The 25,707-nt window shown below is 39.8% G+C and overlaps 1 protein-coding gene across 1 annotated transcript in view; it reads left to right on the top strand.

Moving 5' to 3' along the window:
- SPAG17 (sperm associated antigen 17) overlaps positions 1-25,707 on the top strand; it is a 109,020-nt gene that overhangs the window by 19,169 nt on the left and 64,144 nt on the right. Inside the window, exons 4-12 of the mRNA XM_054388939.1 lie at positions 1,940-2,071; positions 5,984-6,188; positions 10,630-10,824; positions 18,375-18,556; positions 22,069-22,224; positions 22,892-22,964; positions 23,857-23,975; positions 24,877-25,014; positions 25,097-25,210. Coding sequence (XP_054244914.1) covers positions 1,940-2,071; positions 5,984-6,188; positions 10,630-10,824; positions 18,375-18,556; positions 22,069-22,224; positions 22,892-22,964; positions 23,857-23,975; positions 24,877-25,014; positions 25,097-25,210 — 1,314 coding nt within the window. The remainder of the gene's footprint in view (positions 1-1,939; positions 2,072-5,983; positions 6,189-10,629; positions 10,825-18,374; positions 18,557-22,068; positions 22,225-22,891; positions 22,965-23,856; positions 23,976-24,876; positions 25,015-25,096; positions 25,211-25,707) is intronic.

Raw genomic sequence — 25,707 nt, 5'->3', positions numbered from 1 at the left:
TCCATGAACAATAAATCAGCAACTGCCATAAAGCCAGGTTACTATATATACATGTTTCAGGATTCCTTTCACAATCCCTCCTTTTCTGCTCAATTGTGTTTTAAGAAATGTGCAACTCATTGAGATGAGGTGACTGGAAAGCACCCCATTCTGTAGGCTGTAAACACCACTTCTGCAAAAAATCTGTTTGAAAGTTTTTTTTTTCTCTAAGGGAAATTACTATGCTATTTCAGAGCTTAGATTTGTGTAGCTAGCTCTCAGTGACCCTTTTTTTGTTGGGGTAGCTTGTAGTTTCTAGGGTGCCTATAGTCTGAGGCAGTTTGAGTCTATTCTTCACATATCCTTGATTTTCTGCTATGACTCTTGGAGTCAGTCAGTGTCTTTCCAGAAGCCTTCTGTGGTTGGTTTGTTGAGACCTTGGACAGAAAGCAGTCTTACTCTGAATACAAGAGATGTGAGGCAGAACTGATTTTAACCATATTGTCTTCTCTTATATGTATGTTAAGGATATTGTCAGATTTATTAGCATTGGAGGTGCATGTTTCTTTTAGGAGGTTTTATAAATGGAAGTATTTTGTTTTCTCTCCCTGTTACATGCTTCAGAAAAATCTGGATTTTAAAAGATTTGTTTTTCTGTACTTTATTTGCATTTGTATGAAAGGATAGTTCAGTATGCAATAATTTGGATCCCATTTTTGGTTTTGTTTTATATAGCGAAGCATTTTTGGTGACTGTGTTTGCTTACCTCTGTTTTACTTGAGAAGTGAAAACTTCTAAGCTGGGCAAGAAGCTATGAAAGCTCAAAGCTAATGGTGGTGTTTGCATTAGACAAGACACAGTTCAGTGGGATGCAGTGTGCACCTTCATTGTTTGAATGTTAGCAAGCAAAATTGACACCATATGTGCCCAACTGTAATTGCTCCAAGAGGGGAAAAGAGAAACATGTCAGAACATTTAAGTAACACCTAATTCAGCCCATGGTTATAAATAAAGCTGATGGTTGCTTAAAAACAAAAGTAGAAAAATATTATGGTTGTATTATTCCTCAGCAGTGCTTCCTACATAGGTGAACTTTATTACAGAGACAGCACAAGTGAAAAGAAACATATAACAACTTTTTATGGTATTTTTATGTTATTTTATTTTTTTCGCAGTAAATAAAGTGGTTATGAGGCTCCAAGGAAAATGGCCCAGATGTTAGTGAGTTGTATGAAATTTAGTGGAAACAAGCTGTAAAAAACATAGTCATAAAACAGCCTGTCAATGCCACACATCTGGACAATGCAGCTGTATGTTCCTGCTGCTGTCATCACCCTAAGAAAACTCAATAGCCTTATTTCACCCCAATTAGGCTGCATACCAACAGAATCAGAATTACACAGGGAAGGGGTGTATTTTCACCAAGACAGACCCTCTCAAATTCCCTTCAAGAAGTTTTTATCTTTCATTCAGGGCTAGTGCCTCAGACACTAGTAACTTTGTAAACAGTACTCTAAACTATTCCCCTTGATTGCTACCTGTTAAACGCTTTTTAGCTTTTTACTTTATGATAAATAGTTGCATAATGTTACTTCTCTGTTTAAAACCTAAAAAAAAAAATGCATTTTGTTTGGGTAACTGGGGGAGTCTTTACTCATTTTTTTTTCCATTTTAGTTCTATCTCATACTAGAGCAGATATAGTATGTCTTAGGTCTTAGGAACCAGAGAGTAGTTATGCATCTTACTGAAATACTGTTTTACTGAAAGCATGGCAATTTTGACTCATGCACTGTGCAGTGTGAGATTGCACTTCCTCATATCAGTGTGTAAAATACGTGTCAAATGTAATATTAAAACTATACAAGTAATGATTACTTTGTGGTGGTGTTGGTTGGTTGGGTGGGTTGGGGTTTTGTTTGTTTTTATTTGTTTGGTTGGTTTGGATTTTTTCCTCTGCAGGTGATAGAAGTAGCCAAAGCCATTCTGGATGGTGGTGAAGAAATTCCTGTAACACTAACTGGAAAGCTGTTGAAATTTCAACTGCTTTGCCTCAAACAGAAGGACTTTCAGAGAAGAGAAGCTGAAAAGAAGGTACTACAGTATTCCTTAGAGAGGATGCTTAATTAACTTTATGAAGACACTTCTATTCCAGTGCTTTTTCCATAAATTCAGCTTTCTTTTCATATATAACTTTCTAGATCTATATTTGAAGAGAAATGTGAATAGAAATCTATCTTAAGTTAATTAGGTTTGGGGGAAGAAGCTGTCAATTTTTCAAATGCAGGTAAAACGGGGCAGGGAGGGGAAGAGAACAAAAATATATTTATACAAGAACTGTTTGCTAGAGTTAGAAGTAGTAATGTCTTAACTAAGTCTTAGAACCAATAGCAAACCGCTAGAAACTGGTTTCAGCTGAATATATCTGTGCTGAAGTAAAGGTAAGAGAGTTTATTACTTGAGAGGTATCAATGATAGATGCAGAGCAGTATTATGAAAAGATTATTATCATGAATCATCTCTCTCGAGGAAATTTGGAGGTGTTATCTGTTCCATCCTCTGAGACTAAGACAGGATAACATTCACATGAAATAATTCCTGGCAGATTTTTGTTGAACCTCTTCTTAAAACCTTCACCTCTGTGCTTTTGCTTTTCTACAGCAATCAGTGTTACTGCTCAGCTATCTCTGCAACACAGGCATTTGGAAAAGGTTTCTAATATTATCAACCCTACTTTAAACCTGTTACACAGTGAGAAGCAAAGCAGTATGAAGACCAATGTCCTTACTCTCTATTCTGCAGAAATATGTTACATATTTAACTAAACAACCCCAAGCATATGTCATAGTTTCTAGTTCATTAGGCTTGTTCTCCTCATGAACTATTTGCAGAGTTCAATCTTAAAGTCTGCTTCTCAGAACCAGGTACAAAAATTTTGCAGTGTTCCCAAAACTCACTCACACGTATTCTCCAAGATCATCACTACTGCTTCTGAGATGGCCTTATGTATTCTAGGAATTTCACCAAGCTTGCACAGAATCACAATCAGGTCAGACCTCTGATTGCTTTCTAATACCTATAATTAAGGCCAAAAAAAATTTGTCATGGTTATATTTCAACCAACTTACTGAACAGAATGTCTTTCATATTGTCTTCTTTCAGAAAACATTCATGCAGTTGAAGATCATTAATAAGTCATATAATTGTTGCAATAGTTTACCTGGTTAATTGATCAAAAACTGTAATGTCAAATGTGATGGAGACTTGAGCAGTCTATGCATATAAAAGATGCAAGAAGAAAATGCTTCGTGGATTTTGTGTGATTGAAAAGTCTGTAAATTTGTACACAAGCACAAGATTGTTAAATGCTAGGTGGTAGATTAAAGTTGTGTCCTGTTCCCACAGAAGTCAGTTGCAAAGCTGATTAGCAAATGGTAATGTAAGCCATAGAAATATATATTAAAAATATGAGAGAAAAATATGTTTTCAATCTGAAGAGAAATTGAGAGGCTGAATCTACCAGATTTTTTTTTTTTTATAGTGGGGCTTTTTCTCTTAGATCAGTCAGTGCTGATAAGTAAACTGTAAAACAAATTAAATTGGAGTTTGAAGATTAGGCACTTCAATATTAAAATAGAACCCTTAGCTTTGATATGGGAAGATTACTCTAGTAACTATAATTTTATCACCCCAGAGAATCTGAGGATAGTCAGTATTGAAAGTTGAAGAATCTCTGAAATTTACAACTTCTTTTCTATTTTAGCCAAGCAATCTGGACAAATTTGTCCCCTCCTCTGGATTACATCTCTATTAAAGCATGACAGGCAATCATGAGAGCAGTAGTTGCAGAACGAAGACAGAATCAAGAACTGTGAGGGTTCTCGGCAATGAGGGTGTTTTCCAGTACAGAATAGGCAGAAACTGTTTTTTAATTTAGAACTCTAACTCTAAATTTTCTGCCATAAAATTTTTAATCCTTCCCAACTGGCCTGTACAGTACAAGTTCCACTGCCGACAAATTGGTAATTGAAACCAGGAATCTGCTAGCAGATCAGTTCTCAGAAAGCCAACATAACTGTCCATTTTTTTTAGAATAACACCAGTTAGTAGAATGGTTTGGCAGAAGAAAAACAGCAAGTGAATAAACAAAAATAAACGATTATGAAACTTCTGTATTTCATTAAGAGCAGAAGCTTTTAATAAAGTGACAGATGAATGCATTTCTGTTAATATGAAAAAGAGAAGAAGCATCTCCAAATACTGTTTGAGGTAGTAAGATTCTGTTATATGAAGCTTAAAATAACAATTGTAGAACATAAAGCCAATTGAAGGTTAGAAACTTCACCAAAAGCTGCATCATGTGGGGAAGGAGAAATATGATATTGAGAGGAAAAGGAAAGAGTCCTAGAAAGGAGAGAATTTAATTCCTGATGTATTAAGTTCGACTTACATTCTTTGTTGGAATCTTGGCGAGTTCAGAAATGTCTCTGCTTATTTGAAACTCAATTATATAAACTGATGTAATAGATAAAGCTGACTGTGACTTTTGTAGCCTAATGACTGTGTTGTCTGTTTTGATGTAGCCATCAGATAAGAATTCAAGTCTAACTGTTAAAATCTTTGGTTTGAAATGTCCAAAGTGGAAGAAAATTGAAAATAAATGTAAGCATCCAAATCAGTCATTTCAGTCATTTCACAGCTTAAATAGTTTTAATCATAGAATTGTTAAAGGTTGGAAAAGTCCTTAAAGGTCATTGAGTCCAACCATTCTCTAACTCTACCAAGGCTGGTGCTGAACCACGTCCCTCAGCACCACATCTCTGCATATTTAAAACACCTCCATGTCTCTGGGGAGCCCATTCCAGTCTGAGAACCCTTTCAGAAAAGAAGTTGCTTCTAATAGCCAATTTGAACCTCCACTGATACAGCTTGAAGCCATTTCCTCATCTTATTGTCTTCTCCTTCCTCTCATCTTCTTAAGAATCTCTTGAAGACATTTCTGAATTTTACACAAAAGGAATGCATGAAGAAAGGAAAAGGAGGAAAAGATTTTCTGCTTAGGTTTTGAGATTGAACTAAACACAACTTCCACAGCTGGAAAGGCTGCTTTTCCAGCTGGATTTAGGGAAAGCAACTGCACAGAATCAACTGCCCCATGTCATTTGCATGAGCAGCTTTTCTCATTGCTTTACTGGCTTTTAAAGTGACACCAGCAGGATAGTGACAGCACATTAATACTGGTTTATTGTATTAAATTTAGCTTTACAATACTTAAATGTAATTTTTGCATCATTAGAGTGTGGTACTGTTGCTGGGTAGAAATAAGGTGGAGGCTTTCTTGTTCTTGCAGCACTTTGCTTTACCCTAATATATTTGAATTATTTTAATTTTAGACAGACTCTGAGCTTTCTGAATTTATAGTGTGAGGCTTTGGGATTCTTACAAAATCTTTTTTCATTCTTACTCTTAAATTACTGAGCAGAACTTTATGTAGGTGTTTTTGTTTGAAAGTAATGAGAGTGGCTGAGTAATATCCTGTGTGAAATGAGTGCAAGGCTCTTGGTTCTGGCTGATAGTAGACATATTTACATCAAAGAAAAATAGTGCTGGTACCATTTTACACCATGCTCTGAAGTGTTAACAGAGATGCTAAAGACTTAACAGAAATTTTTTGTCTTATTGCCCTTCAGTCCAGGGAAGGTTTCTGACTGATTCAAGTGCTGTAGTTTAACTGAAGCAGTGTTTCAGGCCTTTAATTAGTTTCGTAGGTATAATGTCTGCCTACCTCTCACAGTTCCTACTTAATGTGTAGTCTTAACATTATGATTTAATAAGAATATAATAAACTGAATGATGTGTTTGAGAATGATAAAGCAGAGTGTCCAAGACAGCTTCACCACATCAGCATTATAGTGGATGAAAAGAGAACCACTGACGTTTTACAGCAGTCCACCCTTTGTTCTGCACAAAGGCTACAGTGACAACTTAGTTTATTCATCTTGTCAGGCAGAAGAGGAGAAACAGAAAGAAAAAGATGGAGGAAAAGAGAAAGCTAAATCTGCTGGCAAGAAGAACCTCCCTAATGGAAAGACAGCTGAGAAAGAAAGGAAAGGAACAAAGGCAGAAGCAGGCCCTTCAATACCAGTCACTATTAAAAAGGACACGGAACTGAAGCGACGTGGAGAAGTGGAAGAGGAAGCCAAATATATTGGTATGCAAAAAATGCATAGCAACCATGGGTACAAATATCACTGGAACAAATATTAGAGTATGCACAGCCTCTCCTCTTTAGACCACAGTTCTATTTAATTTGAACAATAATACGTTTAAGCTATAGCAATATGAACAGGATTTCTCCTGATGGAGAAGCACTTGCTGAGTTTTGGTTGCATTATATGTACCTGCTATTACCTAGTTGAACTGTTGCAGGCTTTTCTCACTCTTTAGTCAGACCTTCATCTGTATCTCATGCAAGATCAATGTCACGCTTTAAGCATCTAAAAAGCCTCTGTCCAGGTCTTTAGAACAAGTTTAAATCTTAGTGAATCTGGCAAATTTTCACAAGAACAGAACAGTAGCTGTCTGCACATAGCTTCTCATTGTTTCAGATAAGATGTTGTTATAACATCATTCCTTTGATGAATTTTAAGGTTTTCCAGGGCATGATAGAAGTGTTCAAAGAACACTGTGGTAGCAAATGGAATTAAATCCAGTTGGCAGTCAGTCACAAGTGGTGTTCTTCAGGGTTCAGTTTTGGGGCCAGTTCTCTTTAATGTCTTTATCAATGGGCTGAATGAGGGGATTGAGTGCACCCTCAATAAGTATGCAGATGATACTAAGCTTGGAGGGAATGTTAATCTGCTTGAGGGTAGAAAGGCTCTGCAGAGGGACTTGGATAGGCCGGGTCGATGGGCTGAAGCCAATTGTATGAGATTCAACAAGGCTAAGGGCTGGGTCCTGAACTAGGGTCACAACAGCCCCATGAAATGCTCCAGGCTTGGGGCAGAGTGGCTAGAAAGATGCCCAGCAGAGAAAGACCTGGGGGTGGTGATGGTCAGCCAGCTGAAGGCACACACTGGCTTGCCCAGGTGGCCAAGAAGGCCAACAGCATCCTGACATGTGTGAGAAGTAATGTGGCCAGCAGGACCAGAGAAGGGATTGTTCCTCTGTACTCAGCACTGGTGAGGCCACCTTGAGTACCGTGTTTAATTGTTGTGGCCCTCACTACAAGAAAGACAATGAGGTTCTGTAGCAGGTCCAGCACTCCACTCTTGTGAGAATCATAGAATTGTTTACATTGGAAGAGATCCTTAAAAGCATCGAGTCCAGCTGTAAGGCTAACACTGCCAAATCCTCCACTAAACCATACCACTAAGCAGCACATCTCCACATCTTTTAAATACCTCCAGGGATGGTAGCTGTTATGAATGTATGGTTATTATTAATGTTTAATAGGTGAAACAATTAATAAAAATATTAATAACTTAATTTTTAAAAATCCCACAGAAAATACTACTAAAACCTATTTACTGGTTCAAAATACTCGGTTGTGGAACAGGTACCTCACCAGCAGGAATATGTAACAATTTAAACAATATTAGCAAAAACCCAGAAAAAAACAAACAGAAATTTAAACTGTAAAGAAAAAGCATCGGCAACGTGCTGGCTTTGCCCACAAGGCAGGGGGAACTTTAGAATTCTTTAGGGCAACAGACCTTTTAACAGATGCTTATAAAAATCAAATTTCTTAGATTACTCACTGCAAATCACTTTAGTCCAGTACATTCAATCGCCACATTTATAATCCACAGATCACGACACCACACGGCATGTGCAGGGATTTAAGGAAAACCAAAACGGCGTCAGACAGGTGAAAGCTGCAGGAATGCAGTTTGGCTTTCTGTTGGCTTCTGCAGCTTGTTACTGTAGCACATCCAGGGTTTATCTCCGAAGGCTTTGTAGCTGAAAGCTTTGTAGCTGAAAGCTTTGTAGAAAAGCGGTTGCTGCCGAGGCTTGCAGGGCTTGTCAGCTTTGTAGCTTTGCCTCTTATGGAGAGGCTCTTCCAGCTGCAATCTTCGCAGCGGTTCTTGTTGCTTCTTCCAATAAAACAGTATGGCCCTGGGGCTCTTGGCTCCTCCAGGGTTCGTCTCTCGGCCCGGCAAGACTGCTCTAGGGCTTTACACCGCGTTACTGCGAGGGGCACTTAGAGTCTTTCTGGGTAAACTGAAGCACAGCTCGGATTCCAAATTGCAAGGTGAGCAAGGCTTGGCTTCTCGGGCTTGCACGGTTAAGGCTTGTGTCTTCTCCCAGATCTTGGACAAGGCGAGGCACTCACTCTTTGGGCTAGTATTTATAGATTTCCCGAGACAATGATGGCCACTGACAACAAAGATTAAGAGAGAGAAACCTGATACTTTAACCTATAGAATCAGTTTTCTGCAAACGTGGCCAAAGACACAGGGGCCTGGCCCACTTGGACCTCAGGGCATGTTCAGACAAGCCCATTGTCTGGTTCAGGGCATTTTTGAGGCTTTTGTCCCTTCAGGACAGTAGTCCAGCCACTTCTGTGGGCAGCCTATTCCACTACTTCATAGCTCTTTCAGTGAAGAACTTCCTAATATCCAGTCTAAACCTCCCCTGTATCCTGATTCTACAGGCCAATAGCTGTTTCAAGGAAAAAGAAAAAAAATGGAGGGGGGGAGAAAAATGCCACAATTTTTACATGAGTACTCTGAGCTGTTGTTTATGTATGACCATTCCTTGAGCTCAGAGAGTATCTGTAGGTATTTCTGATAGCTAGCATTTTATCATTCATCCCTAGTATTCATGACATGGAACGTCTCTGCTTTTGAGTAATCTTGGGATTACCTCCATTGTCTGTCATAATGTGAGTATGAACTAGTCACTGATTATTAGAGCTGACTGATTATTAAGTTGTCATGCATATTAGCATAATCTTAGTTAAAACTGTTGAATGGCAGGCAGTCTTCAGCATACACTAGAAGATTTGGATCTCTGTAAGTCACTGTGCAGGCACCTTTTTTGTTAGAAAGCATTAGTGCTCACTAATTGTATGACCTCATTCTTTTTCTTCTGACAGCAATTAAAGCATCAAATTCAGTTTTAGTACTAGCAGTTATATAATAGGCTACTTTTATCTTCTGGTTTTGATTTTGCTTTAGAAGTGCATGTATGTAGTGACTGCTTCCTCAGTCAAGCTTTCTCCAAATTTTTATATTCTTTTTTGTCTGCTTAATGCTACAAGAAAAAGAGAGACAACCATATTGCTAGCCTGCTGCTCCAGGTGGTAGCAGCATTTACACAGCCCTGGCCCTATCCCTGAGCACAGGCAGTTGTCAGTGCCAGACTACCTTTTCTTCTGACCTTTTTTAACCCCTTAGATGAATGAGTCCCATAAGCTGGGGAATGCCTAAAGGACTTTTAAGTGTGTTGTGTTGGTGGGCATGAAAAAGAATTTTTATACTAAACAGAAGGCAAAACTGTGGCTTGTTGTTACTGCAGAATAGTCTGCACTAATTGTATGTGTTCCATATTTGATGAAGAGCTACAGGGACCTCGAGCAGGCTGTTTCTGTTGTCTTAGGATAAATAACCATGCTGAATGAATTAAACCATTTGATACCTGTCTGAACACCAGTATTTCTCCATGAGCCATAAAAGGAATTTATGCAATTAACTTAGGCTAGAGTCAAGCTTCTAGAGGGCTCATTTTCGCTTACATAATGTTTAACCATTTGCTTTGGTACTGAAATGTTGCTATGCCTATTGATACAGAACTAATAAGCCCAAACAGAGCAGGCACTCTGAAACTGCTCAGCTGCACTTTAAGATGAATTTGGATCTGCACCTTACCAACTAAAAGGATTAGCATGAGCTGCTATTACCAGCTGCTGAGGATTTTGACTTGGAGTCCATCTAGTAAATATGACCATGTTGGGTAAGGAGCAGTTAGCAGTGAGTCAGCTCACACCTGCAGCTCGTCCTTCAGAGTTTTTACAGCTAATGTAATCTCTCATCTAAGACACAGTAACTCAGTCTGAGTGTTTTCCCTACCAGCTTCTGCAGGATGAAATAGGATATCTTAAACTACCACTAGAGCATAGGACTACATTGTGATACTAAACTCCTCCTAAAGAGGAACAATTTTAGAAATACTGGCGCAGCTAGCATTCTGGTTATAATCAGTTTCTTTGTATTTTCTCCTGGTGCTTTTTCAAACAAGTACTCCTTCTGACTTATATCCTTTCAGCTGAGTTAAACACTGGAATAGGTTCCCCAGAAAGGTGGTTGAATCCCCATCCCTGGAGGTATTTAGAAGAAGCAGAGATGTGGTGCTGAGAAACGTGGTTTAGCACCAGATTTGGTGGCGTTAGGTAATGGTTGGACTTGATGACCCTAAAGATCATTTCCAACCAACATGATTCTATGAGTTCCAGGTGGCTTGCTACAGAAGACTCCAGTCTGAAGCACATAATATTTTAAAACTTATGTGTACTTGTCCCAATGTTGTTATAAAAGAACTGTTTCTCTGACCTTAATTTGTAGTATTCCCCTATAGTCAAGAAAAAAAATAATTTTGTTGAGCTTGTTCATCATCCTTGTACTAACTTGGTTTTGTTGTGTTTCGAACAGATGATGAACCAGATGATGGTGCCCATCATTACTTCATAATTTTGGGTTTCCACAACCCTCAGATGTTGCCTGTGATGTCTGAACTTGGGATTAACATTTTGAGTGTAATTAGAATTTCTTCTGAGAATTATAAACCCTTGGAGACATACTTGGAAACAACTACACTTCAAGAAGCATCTTTGCTTTCACCCGAAGGTAATTTGGTCATAAAACAGAATTTGGGTAGAAAGGAGACTATTTTTTTTAATCTGAGTAAAGACTGTTCCTTCTGTGTTTTTCTCCCTCTCTATGCTTTGTGTTTGTGCAGGTTACCTGTGAGCAGCTCTGTTTGCAATGCAAAAATTGTATTGCCCATGGTTGATCACCAAATCAAATGATCTGCCAGTGCAAAAGCTTGCCTTAGCTGGACAGTAGAAGGAGGGGCTGACTGAGCAGGCAGTAGTTACAGCCACGTTTTTTTGTAGCAGCCACCAAGGAACATTTGCTAAAATGTTTCCTTCTGAATTGTTATCCAGGAAGCTGTGTTGCTAGGCAAGCTTGGCTCATTTAGTAATTTCAGGGGAATTGCCCAGCTGGCCACTGTAGACTGTGGCCTCAGCCAGAGAAGAATATGCCACAGAATAACATCCTGCAACTGTACTCAACTGTCTCCAGTTGGGGGAGTGTTTTTTGTACTTGTTGGCATGTGTGTTGATGTGGAGAGAGAATCTATTTTCACAACAAATGCTATTGCAGACAGGTGACAGTTACAATCAGTGCTAGTAGCAGAAAAATCCAACTTCAAATTGTGGAGATTCAGGTAAAATCATAGAATCACAGAATGTGAGCGGCTGGAAGGGACCTCAAGAGATCTTCCAGTCCAACCCCCCTGCCAAAGCAGGATCACCTATACCAGGTCACACAGGAACACATCCAGGCAGGTCTTGAATGTCTCCAGAGAGGGAGACTCCACAACCCCCCTGGGCAGCCTGTTCCAGTGTTCTGTCACCCTCACAGTGGAATAATTCTTCCTCCTGTTTCCATGGAACTTCCTATGCCTCAACTTCCACCCATTGCCCTTGTCCTGTCATTGGGCATCATCAAGAAGAGCCTGGCTTCATCCTCTTGTCACTCACCCTTTACATATTTATAAAGATCAATGAGGTCACCCCTTAGTCTCTTCTTCTCCAAGCTAAAGAGCCCCAGCTGCATCAGTCCCTCCTTGTAAGGAAGATGTTCTACTCCCTTAATCATCTTTGTGGCTCTGTGCTGGACTCTCTCAAGCAGTTCCTTGTCCTTCTTGAACTGAGGGGCCCAGAACTGGTCACAATATTCCAGATGTGGCTTCACCAGGGCAGAATAGAGAGGGAGGAGAACCTCTCTCGACCGACTGACTGCACTCGTTCTAATACACCCTGGGATACCATTGGCCTTCTTGGCCACAAGAGCACATTGCTGGCTCATGGTCACCCTTCCATCCACTAGGACCCCCAGGGCCTTTTCCCCTTGCCCTTGTTGAACTTCATTAAATTTCTCCCTGCCCAGCTCTCCAGCCTGTCCAAGTCTCGCTGAATGGCTGCACAACCCTTTGGTGTCATAGCAAAGTTGCTGACAGTGCATTCTGTTCCCTCATCCAGGTTGTTGATGAATCTATTGAAACAGTACTGGTCCTAGTACTGACCCCTGAGGGACTCCCCTAGTTACAGGCCCCCAACTAGACTCTGTCCCATTGTCCACAACTCTCTGACTTCTCCCCTTCAACCAGTTCTCAATCCACTTCACTCCCTGATCATCCAGACCATACTACCTCTGCATAGCTGCAAGGATGCTGTGGGAGACAGTGTCAAATGCCTTACTGAAATCAAGATAAACCACATCCAGTGCTCTACCATCATCTATCCACCTGGTTATGTCATCATAAAGGGCGATCAGGTTGGTCAGACATGACTTCCCCTTGGTAAAACCATGTTGACTGCTCCTAATGACCCTCTTGCCCTTGATATGCCTATGGACAGTGCTGAGGATAAGTTGCTCCATCACCTTTCCAGGGATGGAGGTGAGGCTGACCAGTCTATAGTTACCTGGGTCTTCCTTCTTACCCTTTTTGAAGACTGGAGTGACATTTGCCCTCCTCCAGTCCCCAGGCACCTCTCCCATCCACCATGACTTAAGAAAGATGATGGAAAGTAGTCTGGCAGTGACCTCCGCCAGCTCCCTCAGCACCCTTGGGTGCATCCCATCAGGACCCATGGATTTATGGATGTCCAGATTACTTAACTGTTCTCTAACCCAGTCCTCATCAACCAAGGAAAATTTCTCCTCTGTTCTGTCTCTCTCTGGGGCCTCAGGCTCCGGAGGACAGCCTCCAACAGTATAGACAGAGACAAAGAAGGCATTTAGCAATTCTGCCTTCTCTGTGTCCTCTGTCACCAAGGCACCCACCTCATTCAGCAGGGGGCCTACGTTGCCTCTGGTCTTAGCTTTTCTTGCAATGTATTTGAAGAAGCCTTTTCTGTTGTGGTTGACCTCCCTCGCAAGGTTGAATTCCAAGGAGGCCTTAGCCTTCCTAGTAGCCTCCCTATATTCTCTGACAACTGTCTTTTATTCCTCTCACGTGGCCAGTCCCTCCTTCCATGATCTGTGGACTCTCTTCTTCCACCTGAGTTTGCCTAGCAGTTCTCTACTTAACCATGCAGTTCTCCTGGCTTCCCTTCTTGATTTCCTACTTTTTGTGATGCTCTGATCTTGAGCTTGGAAGAAGAGGTCCTTGAATGTTAACCAACTGTCTTGGGCCCCTTTGCCTTCTGGTACCCTGTCCCATGAGATTTCCCTTAGCAATTGCCTGAAAAGGCCAAAGTTGGTCCTGCTGAAATCCAATGTTGTAATTCTGCTTGATACTTTCTTCCTACCACACAAGATCCTAAACTCAACCATCTTGTGGTCACTGCAGCCAAGGCTGCCCTCAGCCTTCACTGCTTCAACCAGTCCCTCCTTGTTTGTGAGTATCAGGTCCAGTAATGCTCCTCTCCTAATTGGTTCCTCCACCATTTGCATTAAGAAATTATCATCAATGCACTGGAGGAACCTCCTGGACTGTGGCTGGCTGAGTAGTTAAAGTCCCCCATGAGAACCAGGGCCTGTGATTGTAAGGCTGATGTCAACTGTTTATAGAAGGCCTCGTCGACTTCATCATCCTGATCAGGTGGTCTGTAATAAACACCCACAACAGTGTCTCCCATGCCAGCCTGACCCTTAATCTGCACACGCAAACTCTCAACTCGCTCCTCATCCACCCCTAGGCTGAACTCAACACATTCTAGTTGCTCTCTCACATAGAGAGCAACACCACCACCTTGCTTAGCTGATCTCTCTTTCCTAAAAAAGACATAGCCATCCATGACCACATTCCAGTCATGTGGGCTGTCCCACCACATCTCTGTAATTGCCACTAGATCACAACCTCTTGGCTGCACAGGGATTTCTAACTCCTCCTGTTTGTTCCCCATGCTGTGTGCATTGGTGTACAGACAGCACAGGGAGCCAGCTGAGCACACTGATTCCATGCTGGGGGGTGGGAGGCCTTCTGGTCCACATTAATACTAGAACACTGCCCCACTGGTGCAAGCCCAGCAGCAACCCCATCCACCTTGAACTGTAGTTTAAAGCTCTGTGAATTAGCCCTGCTAGTTCTTGTCCTAGAATCCTCTTCCCCCTGTGAGATAAGCATCTCCCATGTACTCCCATCCATCCTGGTGTCCTACAAACCCAGTCATTATCAAAGAACCCAAAGACCTGCCTGTAGCACCAGTCTCAGAGCCAGGTGTTTACAGACTGGATTCTTCTAGTGCCTTGCATATGGTGGCTGGGTACTGGAAGTAGAGAAGAGAAAATCACTTGAGCCTCAAACTCTTTCACCAATCATCCCAAGGCCTTGAAGTCTCTCTTCATCCCCCTCAGACTACAGGATGCAGCTTCCTCCCCACCTGTCTGGAAAATCAGCAATGGGTAATAGTCTGGTGGCTGCACCATGTTGAGGAGTTCTTTAGTGACATCCCTGATTTGGGCTGCAGGGAGACTGCAGATTTCCCTATGGTGAGGGTCAACCCTGCATATCAGGCCCTCTGTTCCTGCCAGGAGTGAGTCTCCCACAACAAACACTCTTCTCCTCTTCCTTGTAGAAGAGGTTGCTACGTGCACTCGTCCCCTGCCATAGCCATGAACCCTCCACCCCTCACCCCCTCCGTTGAAGCTTCTGTCTTCCACCTGACAGGTGTAGGACACAGGGGCCTCTCAATCTGGGCTCTCAACTTCCAGTGCTCCAGATCTGTTGTGTAGGGGCAACTGGGAAGGTGAGGGAGGCAGGGAAGGGGTTTGTCTACCTCCCCAAGCAGGGACCGGTATCTACTCCCCTCCTTTTCTTAGGCCACTTCCTTCTGCCTGGTGACCTCCTCCTTCTGCCTGATGTGTAGCATGGGTGCACTTAGGTAAGGTAAAGAACTGGTCAGATGAGCTGAATCAAATTCATTTAAATTGCGTTCTGTAGAAAGATTTTCCTGCCACTCTCATTTATATTTGAGAACTCATAAAGAGCAAGTGAGATAGTGGAAAAAAAGATCTGTGAGGAAGAGGGGAAGAAGCATGAATAGCCAAGGCATTGTAATCTGTTTGATTTCTGTTTCTGGAAAAATACTGGAATGAGTAAGTTATAACCACTTAAAAAAAGAATGAGGATGTACATACCAGCTAGTGTATGCTATTCAAAAGCAAATCCTGTCAGGCAGGGTTCATTTACTTACAAAATTAAGTTCCGGCCTTCTAAGCAGAGCAGTTGTCTGTTTTGGATATTTGGATTTCAATAAGGCTGTTCAATAATAGTAAGGCTCTTCAGTAAGGTGGATAACGAATTGGCTGGATGGTCACATCCAGAGGGTAGTGGTCAGTGGCTTGATGTCCAGATGGAGATGGGTGACAAGTTGTGTACCTCAGGGATCTGTACTGGGACCAGTGCTGTTTAATATCTTCATCAATGGTATAGACAATGGGATCAAGTGCACCCTCAGCAAGTTTGCTGATAACGCTGAGCTAAGCAGTGCAGTTGATATGTCAGAGGGACAGGATGTCATCCAGAGGAACCTGGTGGACAAGCTGGAGAAGTAGGCCCAGGTGAACCTCATGAGGTTCAACAAGGCCAAGTGCAAGGTCCTGCACCTGGGTCAGGACAATCCTCACTGTCAATACAGGCTGGGGAATGATGTGAAAGCAGATAGATGATGTGGAAAAGGACTTGGGGGTATTGGTGGATGAAAAGCTGGACATGAGCTACCAATATGCACTTGCAGCCCAGAAAGCAAATTGCATCCTGGGCTTCATCAAAAAAAACATGGACAGCAGATCCAGAGAGGTGATTCTGCCCTTCTACTCTGCTCTGGTGAGACCTCACCTGGAGTACCATGTCCAGCTCTGGGGCCCTGAACACAAGAACGGTATGGACCTGCTGCAGTGGGTCCAGAGGAGGGCTGCAAAGATGATCAGAGGGCTGGAGCACCTCACCTACAAAGACAGGCTGAGGGAGTTGGGGACTTGTTCATTTGGGGTTGATGCAGTATCATTAAAAAAATCTTTACCTCTGTAGAGTAACTGTTAAAAGTTTTCTATAAAATAGAAGGGTGCATGGAGCAGACTCAGTTTTTGGTGGGTCTGGTATTATTTGCTATTTTTGAAGGAATTGGAATAAGGAGATGTGATTCAAATGCAAAATATTCTGGACAGAATAGGGAATAATAATCTGGAAAAAAACTCCTTCTGTTTAATATGGACAGTATAGTGTGCTTATACAGGAATAATTAAATGTACGAGATTTAAATATACAATTAAAAGATAATGCTTGGACTTGCTGATCTGAAAGGTTCTTTTCTAATGAAAATGAACCTATTCTATGATTCTACAATTCAAGGCTAGAAAACACATGGCTAGATGACAGATCTGAAAGACAAGCTGTCATGTTGACTTCACAAATTAACATGTCAGAAATATCACTATTCTACTAAAACCAAATACCATCTACAAGTTATAAATGAGAATATGTCCTAAAAAATATGTGAAGTAATCTTACCATACAGATCAACATTGAGGTAAGACCTTGTAAGAAATGTGTGCCAATCAGAAAAATTCCAAATGATGGAAATTATTAGGGATCTGTAAAATTTTACCTACAAGGAAAAATTCAGAATAGTTATCCTTAAATTTTGAAGGTCGAATGATGGAGAAATAATAAAAGTTTTTGAGTTTGTAACAGTCTAGGACAGCAAACGAAGAGTTTAAATTTCAATAGGGAAAACAGAATGTAGCAGGGAAAAAAATTCCACTGCTGAGGTTAGTGAAGTAATGAAGTAGACTTAGGAATATTATTGAGTCTTTTCAAGGTTATATTAAGGCAAGTATCTGTCAGCAGTGACAGAAGTATAAGTTAATTGTGCTTTGGAGCAGGCATTAAGTATTCTGTAGATGAATGGCTTGCGAAATAGATCATGGCTGATCTTTTCAGTAACGTACAGAGAAATGTTTAGATGGAGAGACATTAAGCTGTAAATGCAGTTATGTTACTGTATTTCAGTTGTTCTTGGCATGAACACACATGAATCATGGATTAGGGATCACAGGTTTCACAGTCTTTTCCTTCCTAGATACTTGCATCCCCTGATGACTTTCGTTTTATGATGTTACCAAGTCAAGCACTGTTAGTAGCCTTTCATATGTTTAGTTTTCTGTTCCTCTAATTCAGCTTTTCTGAGAGCTTATGAGAGAACTCAGACCAATCACTCAGCCTGAAAAAATGGAATTAATTTTTCTCCACTTATGCTGGGAAATTGTAACCAGACACATCCTAGTGATTCTAGGATTTCTGTTTTCACCGTGATGGTTCAACATCACCATGCATTGTATTAGAATATCTTTCATCTACTGTTATATGATGGTAACAGATTTTCTTTTTTTTTTTTTTTGGTGGTGCTTTTCCAAATTCATGTAGTGTACTGCTGAATACTGTCTCATTTCTATTACTGAAGACTTCAATTTAAATCACTTCCTCTGTTGGGTTGTGCAAAATCTTTTCTGTATCAACAGTTTCTCCCAATTGTTGCACCTTATTTTGCGCCCATATGTCCAAATGAATGCAAGTCATTTCAAGTTTAGCAGTGATCTTAGTTTCCAGATTATGATTGTAAGGTTAACATTAAGAGAAAACTTTTTTTTTTTCTCTTCAGCTAGTGGATCTTTGAGGATCAATCACTACTGTGCAGTAAAAATGGAAACCGTGTGACTTCCAGACTTGCTAGTCACAGTCATACCTTCATCCTCTTTTGCACCAGTTTCCATGCACCAATAAAATTGTGGTGATAAGCCTTGTTTAACCCTATACCTAAAGAACAAGTTCACCAAGATATGTGGTGTCAGCTTTGGAAAAGTACAACCTGGGAGTTTCACATTTCCTAGCTTTAAAACATTCACTGCTCTCATTTAGTTTGCAGAGAGAAGTCAGGGTGTAATTTTCATTTGGTTTGGTTTTCTTTTGTTTCTGAAAGAACTAACTCTTACTGAGACTTTATCTTTCTTCCTGGAGTTTTTTAATCCTGAAGTTGAGAGTCAGATTTTCAGAGATTCTGAGGATGGCATTATTTTAACACTGCTTACAGAAGTCTAGTATACGATTTGTGCTGTGTGGAAAAGGGACATCGTACCACGATTTACCTAATACTTATGATCTTTAGTTGTAGAAGCAGAGAAAAGAAAGAAAGATGGAGCTATCAAGGAACTGGAAACATTTTGGAAATACCTGGAGCCAATTTTGAGCAGTGGAAAGCATGGATCAAGTCTCTTTAATGTTGCCAGGCTTCATCACCTAGTTAAGGAGAGTGTCTTCCCCCCTGACTGGTCTGACAGAAAAATGCTGGTCAGTAGATTCTGCTTTCAAAAATCATGCCATACTTTGGGGTTTATAATATTGAAGACCAATTTAGAAATAACAGGATTTTTAGCTTAGTCTTCTAAGAAACAGAACCAAAGTAGTTAGTGTATTTGTAATCTTGAACCAAAGTTATTGCCTATGAATCCAACAAGTTTATTCAGCTTATGTATATTCACAAGGAGGTCTTTGAATAGAAATAACTGATTTGGAGTTTCTTAATATAGTAGGCCACAGCAGCAGTTTTTAAATAGTTTGAGGTATTTGAGGGATTTTGCCCTGTACTCAGCACTGGTGAGGCCATACGTTGAGTACTGGGTTTAGTTTTGGGGCCCTCACTACAAGAAAGACATTGAAGTGCTGGAGCGTATCCAGAGAAGGGCAACAAAGCTGGTGAAGGATCTGGAGAACAGGTCTTGTAAGGAGTAGCTGAGAGAACTGGGGTTGCTCTCCCATAGGGAAGAGGAGGCTGAGGGGAGACCTTCTCTCCCTCTACAGCTCCCTGAAAAGAGGTTGTAGTGAGGTGGGCCAGTCTCTTCTCCCTAGTACAAGTAACAGAGTGAAAGGAAATGGCCTCAGGTTACACCAGGGGAGGCTTAGGTTGGCTGTTAGAAGAGCCTTCATAGCTGAAAGGGTTCTCAAACAATGGTTTAGGCTCCCCAGGGACATGATTGAATCCCTATCCCTGGAGATGTTTCATAGATGCAGAGATGTGATGCTAAGGGGCATGGTTTAGCATCAGACTTGGTATGGTTAGGTAATGGTGGGACTTGATGATCTTAAAGGCCTTTTCAAACCATTAATGATTCTATGATTAAATTTATTCAGCATCTTTTTATGTACCCATTTTGGATCTCGTTAGAGAGTTAGATTTCTGTATGAAATAACAGAAGTTGTATTTTTGTCCTCATAAGAGCAGGTCTACTTACTGTATTTCAGAACAGTCACATGAGAACAAATCAAAATTAAGGCAATCTTGCTTTGGATCTGTTGTTTTACCATACCCAGTACAGTAAAGTAAAGCAAGATGTTATAGTTTAGCCTGCTTTATTTGTGGCCCGTATTGTTAGGGTAAGAGGACAGACTACATCCTCCTTACGCATATTTATAGTGCACTAAATCCTCTATATAAACAGTCTAGTGAGCTAGGAAGTATCCTTGATCCTGAAGGGATCAGAACTTAGTTTAGCTAAATCCACACTGGTTTTCCAAGGCATTCACTAAAACTGCCTCAATTGTGGAAACATGTAGGCTTGCTACTTACAGAATTACTTGTAATTAAACTCTTGATCTAAACTCAAAATATGAAGCCTATTTTGGAAAATATTTTTTTTATCTCATATATCATCCCCATAATCACATCTTACTATGGATGATTGCTACCTGTGAAATCCTGTGAGCAGCTATATTACAGCTGAAATAAAAGGAAAATGACCTGTCACAGAAAGTGTTCCAACAGATTGTAGTTGTAATTTCACAGTCATCTGTATCTCAAAATTCATCAGAAGTAAAAGCATTTGTGAAGTTTTAGAGAAACAGATGGCAAGAATATAAGTAGTGAAATCATGGATGGATAGAGTGAGTCTCTTCTGGTGAACTTGCTGGAGAGTCTTCAGGTTCTAGCTTGGTGCATCTCTGAAGTTCAAGATAAACAGAAGGAAAACTCTTGTGACAAATTGTTAGACATTGATATATAAATTTTAGAGTATTATATAGAGCAGGTACTCTCTGCTTTCAGATTTCAACAGGAAGGAAAATATTTCAAAAAAATTTTTCTTTGTTTGAGAGTCAGTAATGGTTAGACTCAGAAAACTTTGGGCAAGTATCTGTGTCTGTTCCTGAATAGAGAGCAAGCAAACCAAATAAAAAAATTTGTATTCACACTAAATTTTGCATGTGTCCCTTTGAGTAGTACCAGGCTTTGTTGCTTGAAACTTTGAAAACAAAATCTGTTTGTTTTTTTGTTTGTTTTTAATTTTTTTTTAAAGATCATGCATTCAATACACTCCAGTATTTTAATTTAAATCTTCCTGTGCTCTAGTGATCTCTTCTAAGGTACATGTGAGTAGAAGGTTTTTATATGAAGCCATTCTTCAGAAGAGGGTTGAATAGGAAGAACAAAAGTTCAAGAATATTAACTCTGACAGTTCTGTTTTCACAAACAGAACTTCTCTCCCAAATATCTCCTCTAGTCTTTAAATGTTATGAAAACTGAGACTAGCATGCCATAACTGATCAGTGTTTTGGGGTGCTTGTTTTGAAGTGCCATAAAGAAGGTGTGAGTTGAAGAGAGCAGATGCTTGATACTTCGTTAGGGTCAGTTAATATATTTAGTGCTTTAGGAAACTTAAAATTGAGACATTCACATCTTAGCCACCTATTAGAGTCAAGTATCTTAATGCAAGAGATTTCTCCTAGTTCCAGAAAGATGAAGTAGTTGCTCAGAAAGTAACTGACAGGAATTGCATAAAAATTGTAAAAATTTATCTTTTCCATGATGTCTAGCACGTACAGGGGAAGAATATGTCCATTAAAGCCACAGAAACTTGAGTGTGGCACGTAATCTCAGGGTTTTGGAATTTGTACAAAAGCATTTAATATTTAAAATAGCAGTTGGTATTATTCTTTTTATTGCTTCCAAGGTTCAGTGAAAACCCCTATGTATCACCTTAAGAACCTTGCTTCTATGAACCTTGTCAAGTTTTTGCAGATACAGCCTTCTCCCTTTGGCCATTCATCTGGTATGCTGACATTCTTTTGCTTGCACTCTGGAATTCAGAGTTCAGTTCATGATGAAAAGAAAGAAAATAATGAGATGATACTGATTAGTTGGGGTTTCATTTATTTATTTCTTTCTAGGGCAGGTGAATCACCAGTAGAAACATTCACATGCAGTATAAAAGGATTATTCTAAATTACCTCTCTTTTCACAGAATCACAGAGTAGTGGGGGCTGAAAGGGACCTCTGAAAATCACCTACTCCAACCCCCCTGCTAAAGCAGGTTCTCCTAGACCAGGTTGCAGAGGAACATGTCCAGGCGGGTTTTGAAATTCTCCACAGAAGGAGATTCCACAAATAAATATCCCATCCCTATTAAAAAAAAAATCAATAAACAACCCAAAAGAAAAAAAAAACAAACAAGCAAACAGAACAACCTAAATTCTAGTTGCAAGAAACCAGACCTGTTAAACTACCAGTTAAACAGTTACTTGGACAAGTATCTGTCAGTTAGGCTCTGTGACAACTGAAGCAAATGGGCAATACTCAGTCCATACTGAGTGTGGCAGCCCATGTGATGTGGCAGTGTTGATGCAAATAAAGATGAGGCCTGGTTTTCTTAGAATAATTCTATAAACATTTTGAATTAGTAAAGAAAAAAAAATCTCTTAGATGATTTTTAAACACTTGCAGATCTGCTAGGTAGAGAGGTAATGACTCATCTGGCTGAGTTTATGTGATGGTTTGATATGCAAACTTTTATTTGATTTTTCTGTCCTAGCTTGAATTTGGCACTGTGCTGTTTGAAAGTATTGCTTGTTTGATGTATGACTGCCTGGACTGGAGAAGACAGCATCGCAACTACTTGGAAAACACCAAGTTTATTAATGTGCCTGTAATATCAGAGAGCAAATCCGCACAACCAAGTAGAACAGAGGCAAGGATTCTTTGTACTTCACCATGCTTCTTGTAGAGAATAACTAGCCATAGGCTATCACCCTGTATTTAATTCTGCACTCAAGAATCCATCTTGGACCATCACTCCGTGTGTATTTTCCTGTGAATGAAATGGGGATTTTTGTCTTCAGCATTTAAAACCTGCAAAATGGGGGGGGAAAGGCAGTTGATCCCTGAGGAAACAGAAAATCTGAAGGCTCATACAAGTATAAAGTATCATAAGTGTAAAATCTCCTTAAAGAGCTTGTGTCTGAAAAATCAATATGCCTGCAAAGAGCTACTGTGTCTTGTTGTAGATCTGTGAACTATCAATAAAATATCATTAGTACTGTGCAAGATCAGTTCTTTGTTTATAGTAGACAATAGCTTAAGTGGGCAGAAGAAAGTTACTTACAGTGGCAGGGGAAAAATGGGCTTACTCCATCTCTTACTCATTCAAAGCATTCATCAAACTACATTTGGACTATCTTGTTCCATTCTGAGTTAAGCTGAATTTGCCTTCCCTCATTCCAGCCATTTAAAAGATTTGCTTCAAGTCTAGGATGAATAATCAAAGATAAAGGAAAGTAATTTCTCCCACATTTTTGTGCAATCCTCATGTTCCATTATTTCTGAGGGGGTTTTATCTTTGGTTTTTGTTCCTTTAGGTGGAACCTTCATTACTTGCAAAGAAAAAAGGACAAGCAGAAGAAATTCTGACAGCAGTAACTTTGTCACAGGGTACGTCCAAGGAATGAAAATACTACCTGTAGCTCTTCAACCTGTCATATGATTCATTCATCTCTCAGCACAAATCCTTGAAATTATTTGCACAGTTCTGAAGATGTGATTTGATGTTCTGAGAGTAGTTTCTTGGTGATTACACTGGAAGTTTCTGGAAATTGGCATGGCAGTATCTCCATTCTTTAGAAAATTACTTCAGCTGTTCCTAGTCACAGTCAGATTTCTAAGAGTTCTGTGGTAATGGATGTACTGGCCTTAGGGATATGCCTTTTTAAAATTTTTCACAGATCTTGAGCAGAAAGTAGTAAGAACGTAAATAAATCACTATTGGGTATAAAAAGAAAAAATAATGATCATTCTGAATGATTCAATTGGAGAGATAGCACCCTTAAGATTTAGTTCTCAAAACAAAGTTCAGTCTGTTCTGTTCAGCAGTCTAGCTGGTTGTTTTCTTCTTTTCTTGCCTTCTACGCTAGCAGATAACAACCTTGCTGACCTTGGCAAGTTCTAACATAATCTCTGCTTCTCTCTTTCTTCCCTTTAGACGGTGGGGGGGAAGAGGCAAAGAGCCAGCTTTCCTGGCTTTGACCTGGAAGGTTTCTGTGCTGTTTCAGTTAATTGTACATACCTGTAAATATTGTAAATACTGTGCATTTTTTATATATTTATTGCATTCCATTGTAGATTGTAGTGTTGCTTGTAAATACAGCCTCATTTGCTTCCAAACTGAGCTAGTCTGGTGAAGTTAATGTTGGGGGCAATTTCAACCCACCACAATGGACTTTGTTATCTCCTTTAAGAATAATTTTCTGGAGTTTGAAGTGGTTGGTAATGTAAATTGGCATTTCTGAAGAAATAGATCTTAATGTTTTATTTATTACTAAAACAGAGGAAGAAGCTTCTTTTTTCACTCCTTCTGTGGACATGAGATACTACAATGACTTACTAAGTCAAATTCCCGAGGAATACTTTTCTGTACCCTTAATGCTGAACTGCATGTTGGAACAGGTCTGAATATTCTCTTTATAATTCCAGTGGCTGATTTGGCTTAGACTTGTTAGATTGAATTGATCAAAGATCAGCAAACCTATTTCAGCTTAAAATAAGAGACTTTGCATGGGAACATTGACCAAGGGAGCTCAATGCAAAGGAAACACAACTCAAAAGTGTCTTAATTGGTTTTCTTTCCTGTTGTGCACTTCTCCTGTATATAGAGCATATTATTCCAAAAACACTTTTTCTGTGTTGCAAATACAATATAATCAAATGAGGAAGAAGGTTTAATTTCCTAGCTGAGTAAACTACAGGTTTTCATGTTTTGCCACAATATTACTGATGCTGAACTTTTACTGTTTTATGCAGTACAAAGGTCTTGTTGGGGCAAGCCTAACATGGAAGTGGGATATGTCAGTGCTAGACAAATCTGACTTCTCTTGAGTTCAGGTTCAATCTGAGTTACCTAAGACTTGCAATATAATCTGGACATCTTCGTTCTTTTGGAAATAAAATTTTAGCACAATCTTATTTTTTTTTACTTCTGCAATGTGGACTGAAAACAGACTCAGGCAAAAATACTTAAAATAAGGTCCAACAACTGAGACGGGATCAGTTTTTAATTTTCTGTGCTCGTCAACAATTCTTAACATTTCAAGTTGGAACTGTTCTTTTTCTCAGCCTTCCAAAAGTGAATAATAGGAGAAAACATTTTATTCAGTTTCCCATAATCTTTGTTTTGGGCAGGAGCTAACATGAGGAATTGAAATTTTACTAGTAGAAAAAAAAAGTTTGGTTTTTTTACTGACAAAACTTATGGCTGTGTGTTTAGCTTATAGCAGGATCTGCCTGATAGTTCTCAGAAAGTTAAGCAGCAGTCATACTGTAACGAAAGCTAACATATCATGTTTGCCAGGTGATTGCGAGTGAAGAAGACCTTACACCACCTAGTCTGGTGGTACCAGAGCCTCGGGCAGATGGGCTACATCATGCCATTGCAGATCATATAGCCTCCATCCTTCCTTCTCTTACACTTTCCAAGAGTGAAAAAGAGGTTTGTGTTGCTTTTTGTTTGTATCCTAAAATGACAAATATATCTGATTGTTTGGGGTTAATCTGCCTTTCTTTTTCAACAGAATCTCTATGACTACTTTTCTCCTAAATACAATGAAAAACAGACTGTTACCCCCAAGTACCCTCTCTTATTTAACTACCATGATACCCGGGCTCAACGATTGCACATGCTAAAGGTACAGTGCTACCTGTCTATATATAAACAGTTCTAAAGTTGACAGGCATTGAATACTCAATGCACTAAAGAGGATGGAGAGGTGTTTTCACAAAGCAGAACAGTATAGCCTAGATTTTTCCTGCTGAGATAGACATACTAATGTGTTTAGTCTGGTTAAGAAGCAATGAGGTAGTCCCACGGGCAGACAAACACAGAGCATTATATTAATTTCAGTGATCTGTTTGCATAATTAATAAGAATGTTTACCCTTTGGCATAAATGAGATTACAGAAGTCTGTTTTACTGTAGTCAAACACTGATGAAACTGCAGAAAATGAGTTACTAACTTTATTGCAGTGATTTAGCATGCAGACTAGATTAAATACTAAGATGTAGAAAAGTATAAGAGATACAGAGGTTGATAATGAACAAAAGAAGCATGTTCACGTTGGCTAAATAATTGGAGCATAGTGTATAACCAAGATATTGCTATATTCTAACAAAGCAGAAAGGTTC

This window comes from Indicator indicator, chromosome 1 (assembly GCF_027791375.1).
Source record: "Indicator indicator isolate 239-I01 chromosome 1, UM_Iind_1.1, whole genome shotgun sequence".
NCBI classification, from domain to species: Eukaryota; Metazoa; Chordata; class Aves; order Piciformes; family Indicatoridae; genus Indicator; species Indicator indicator.
Note: the sequence above shows the minus strand (reverse complement) of the source record. Positions and strands in the feature narration are given on the sequence as shown.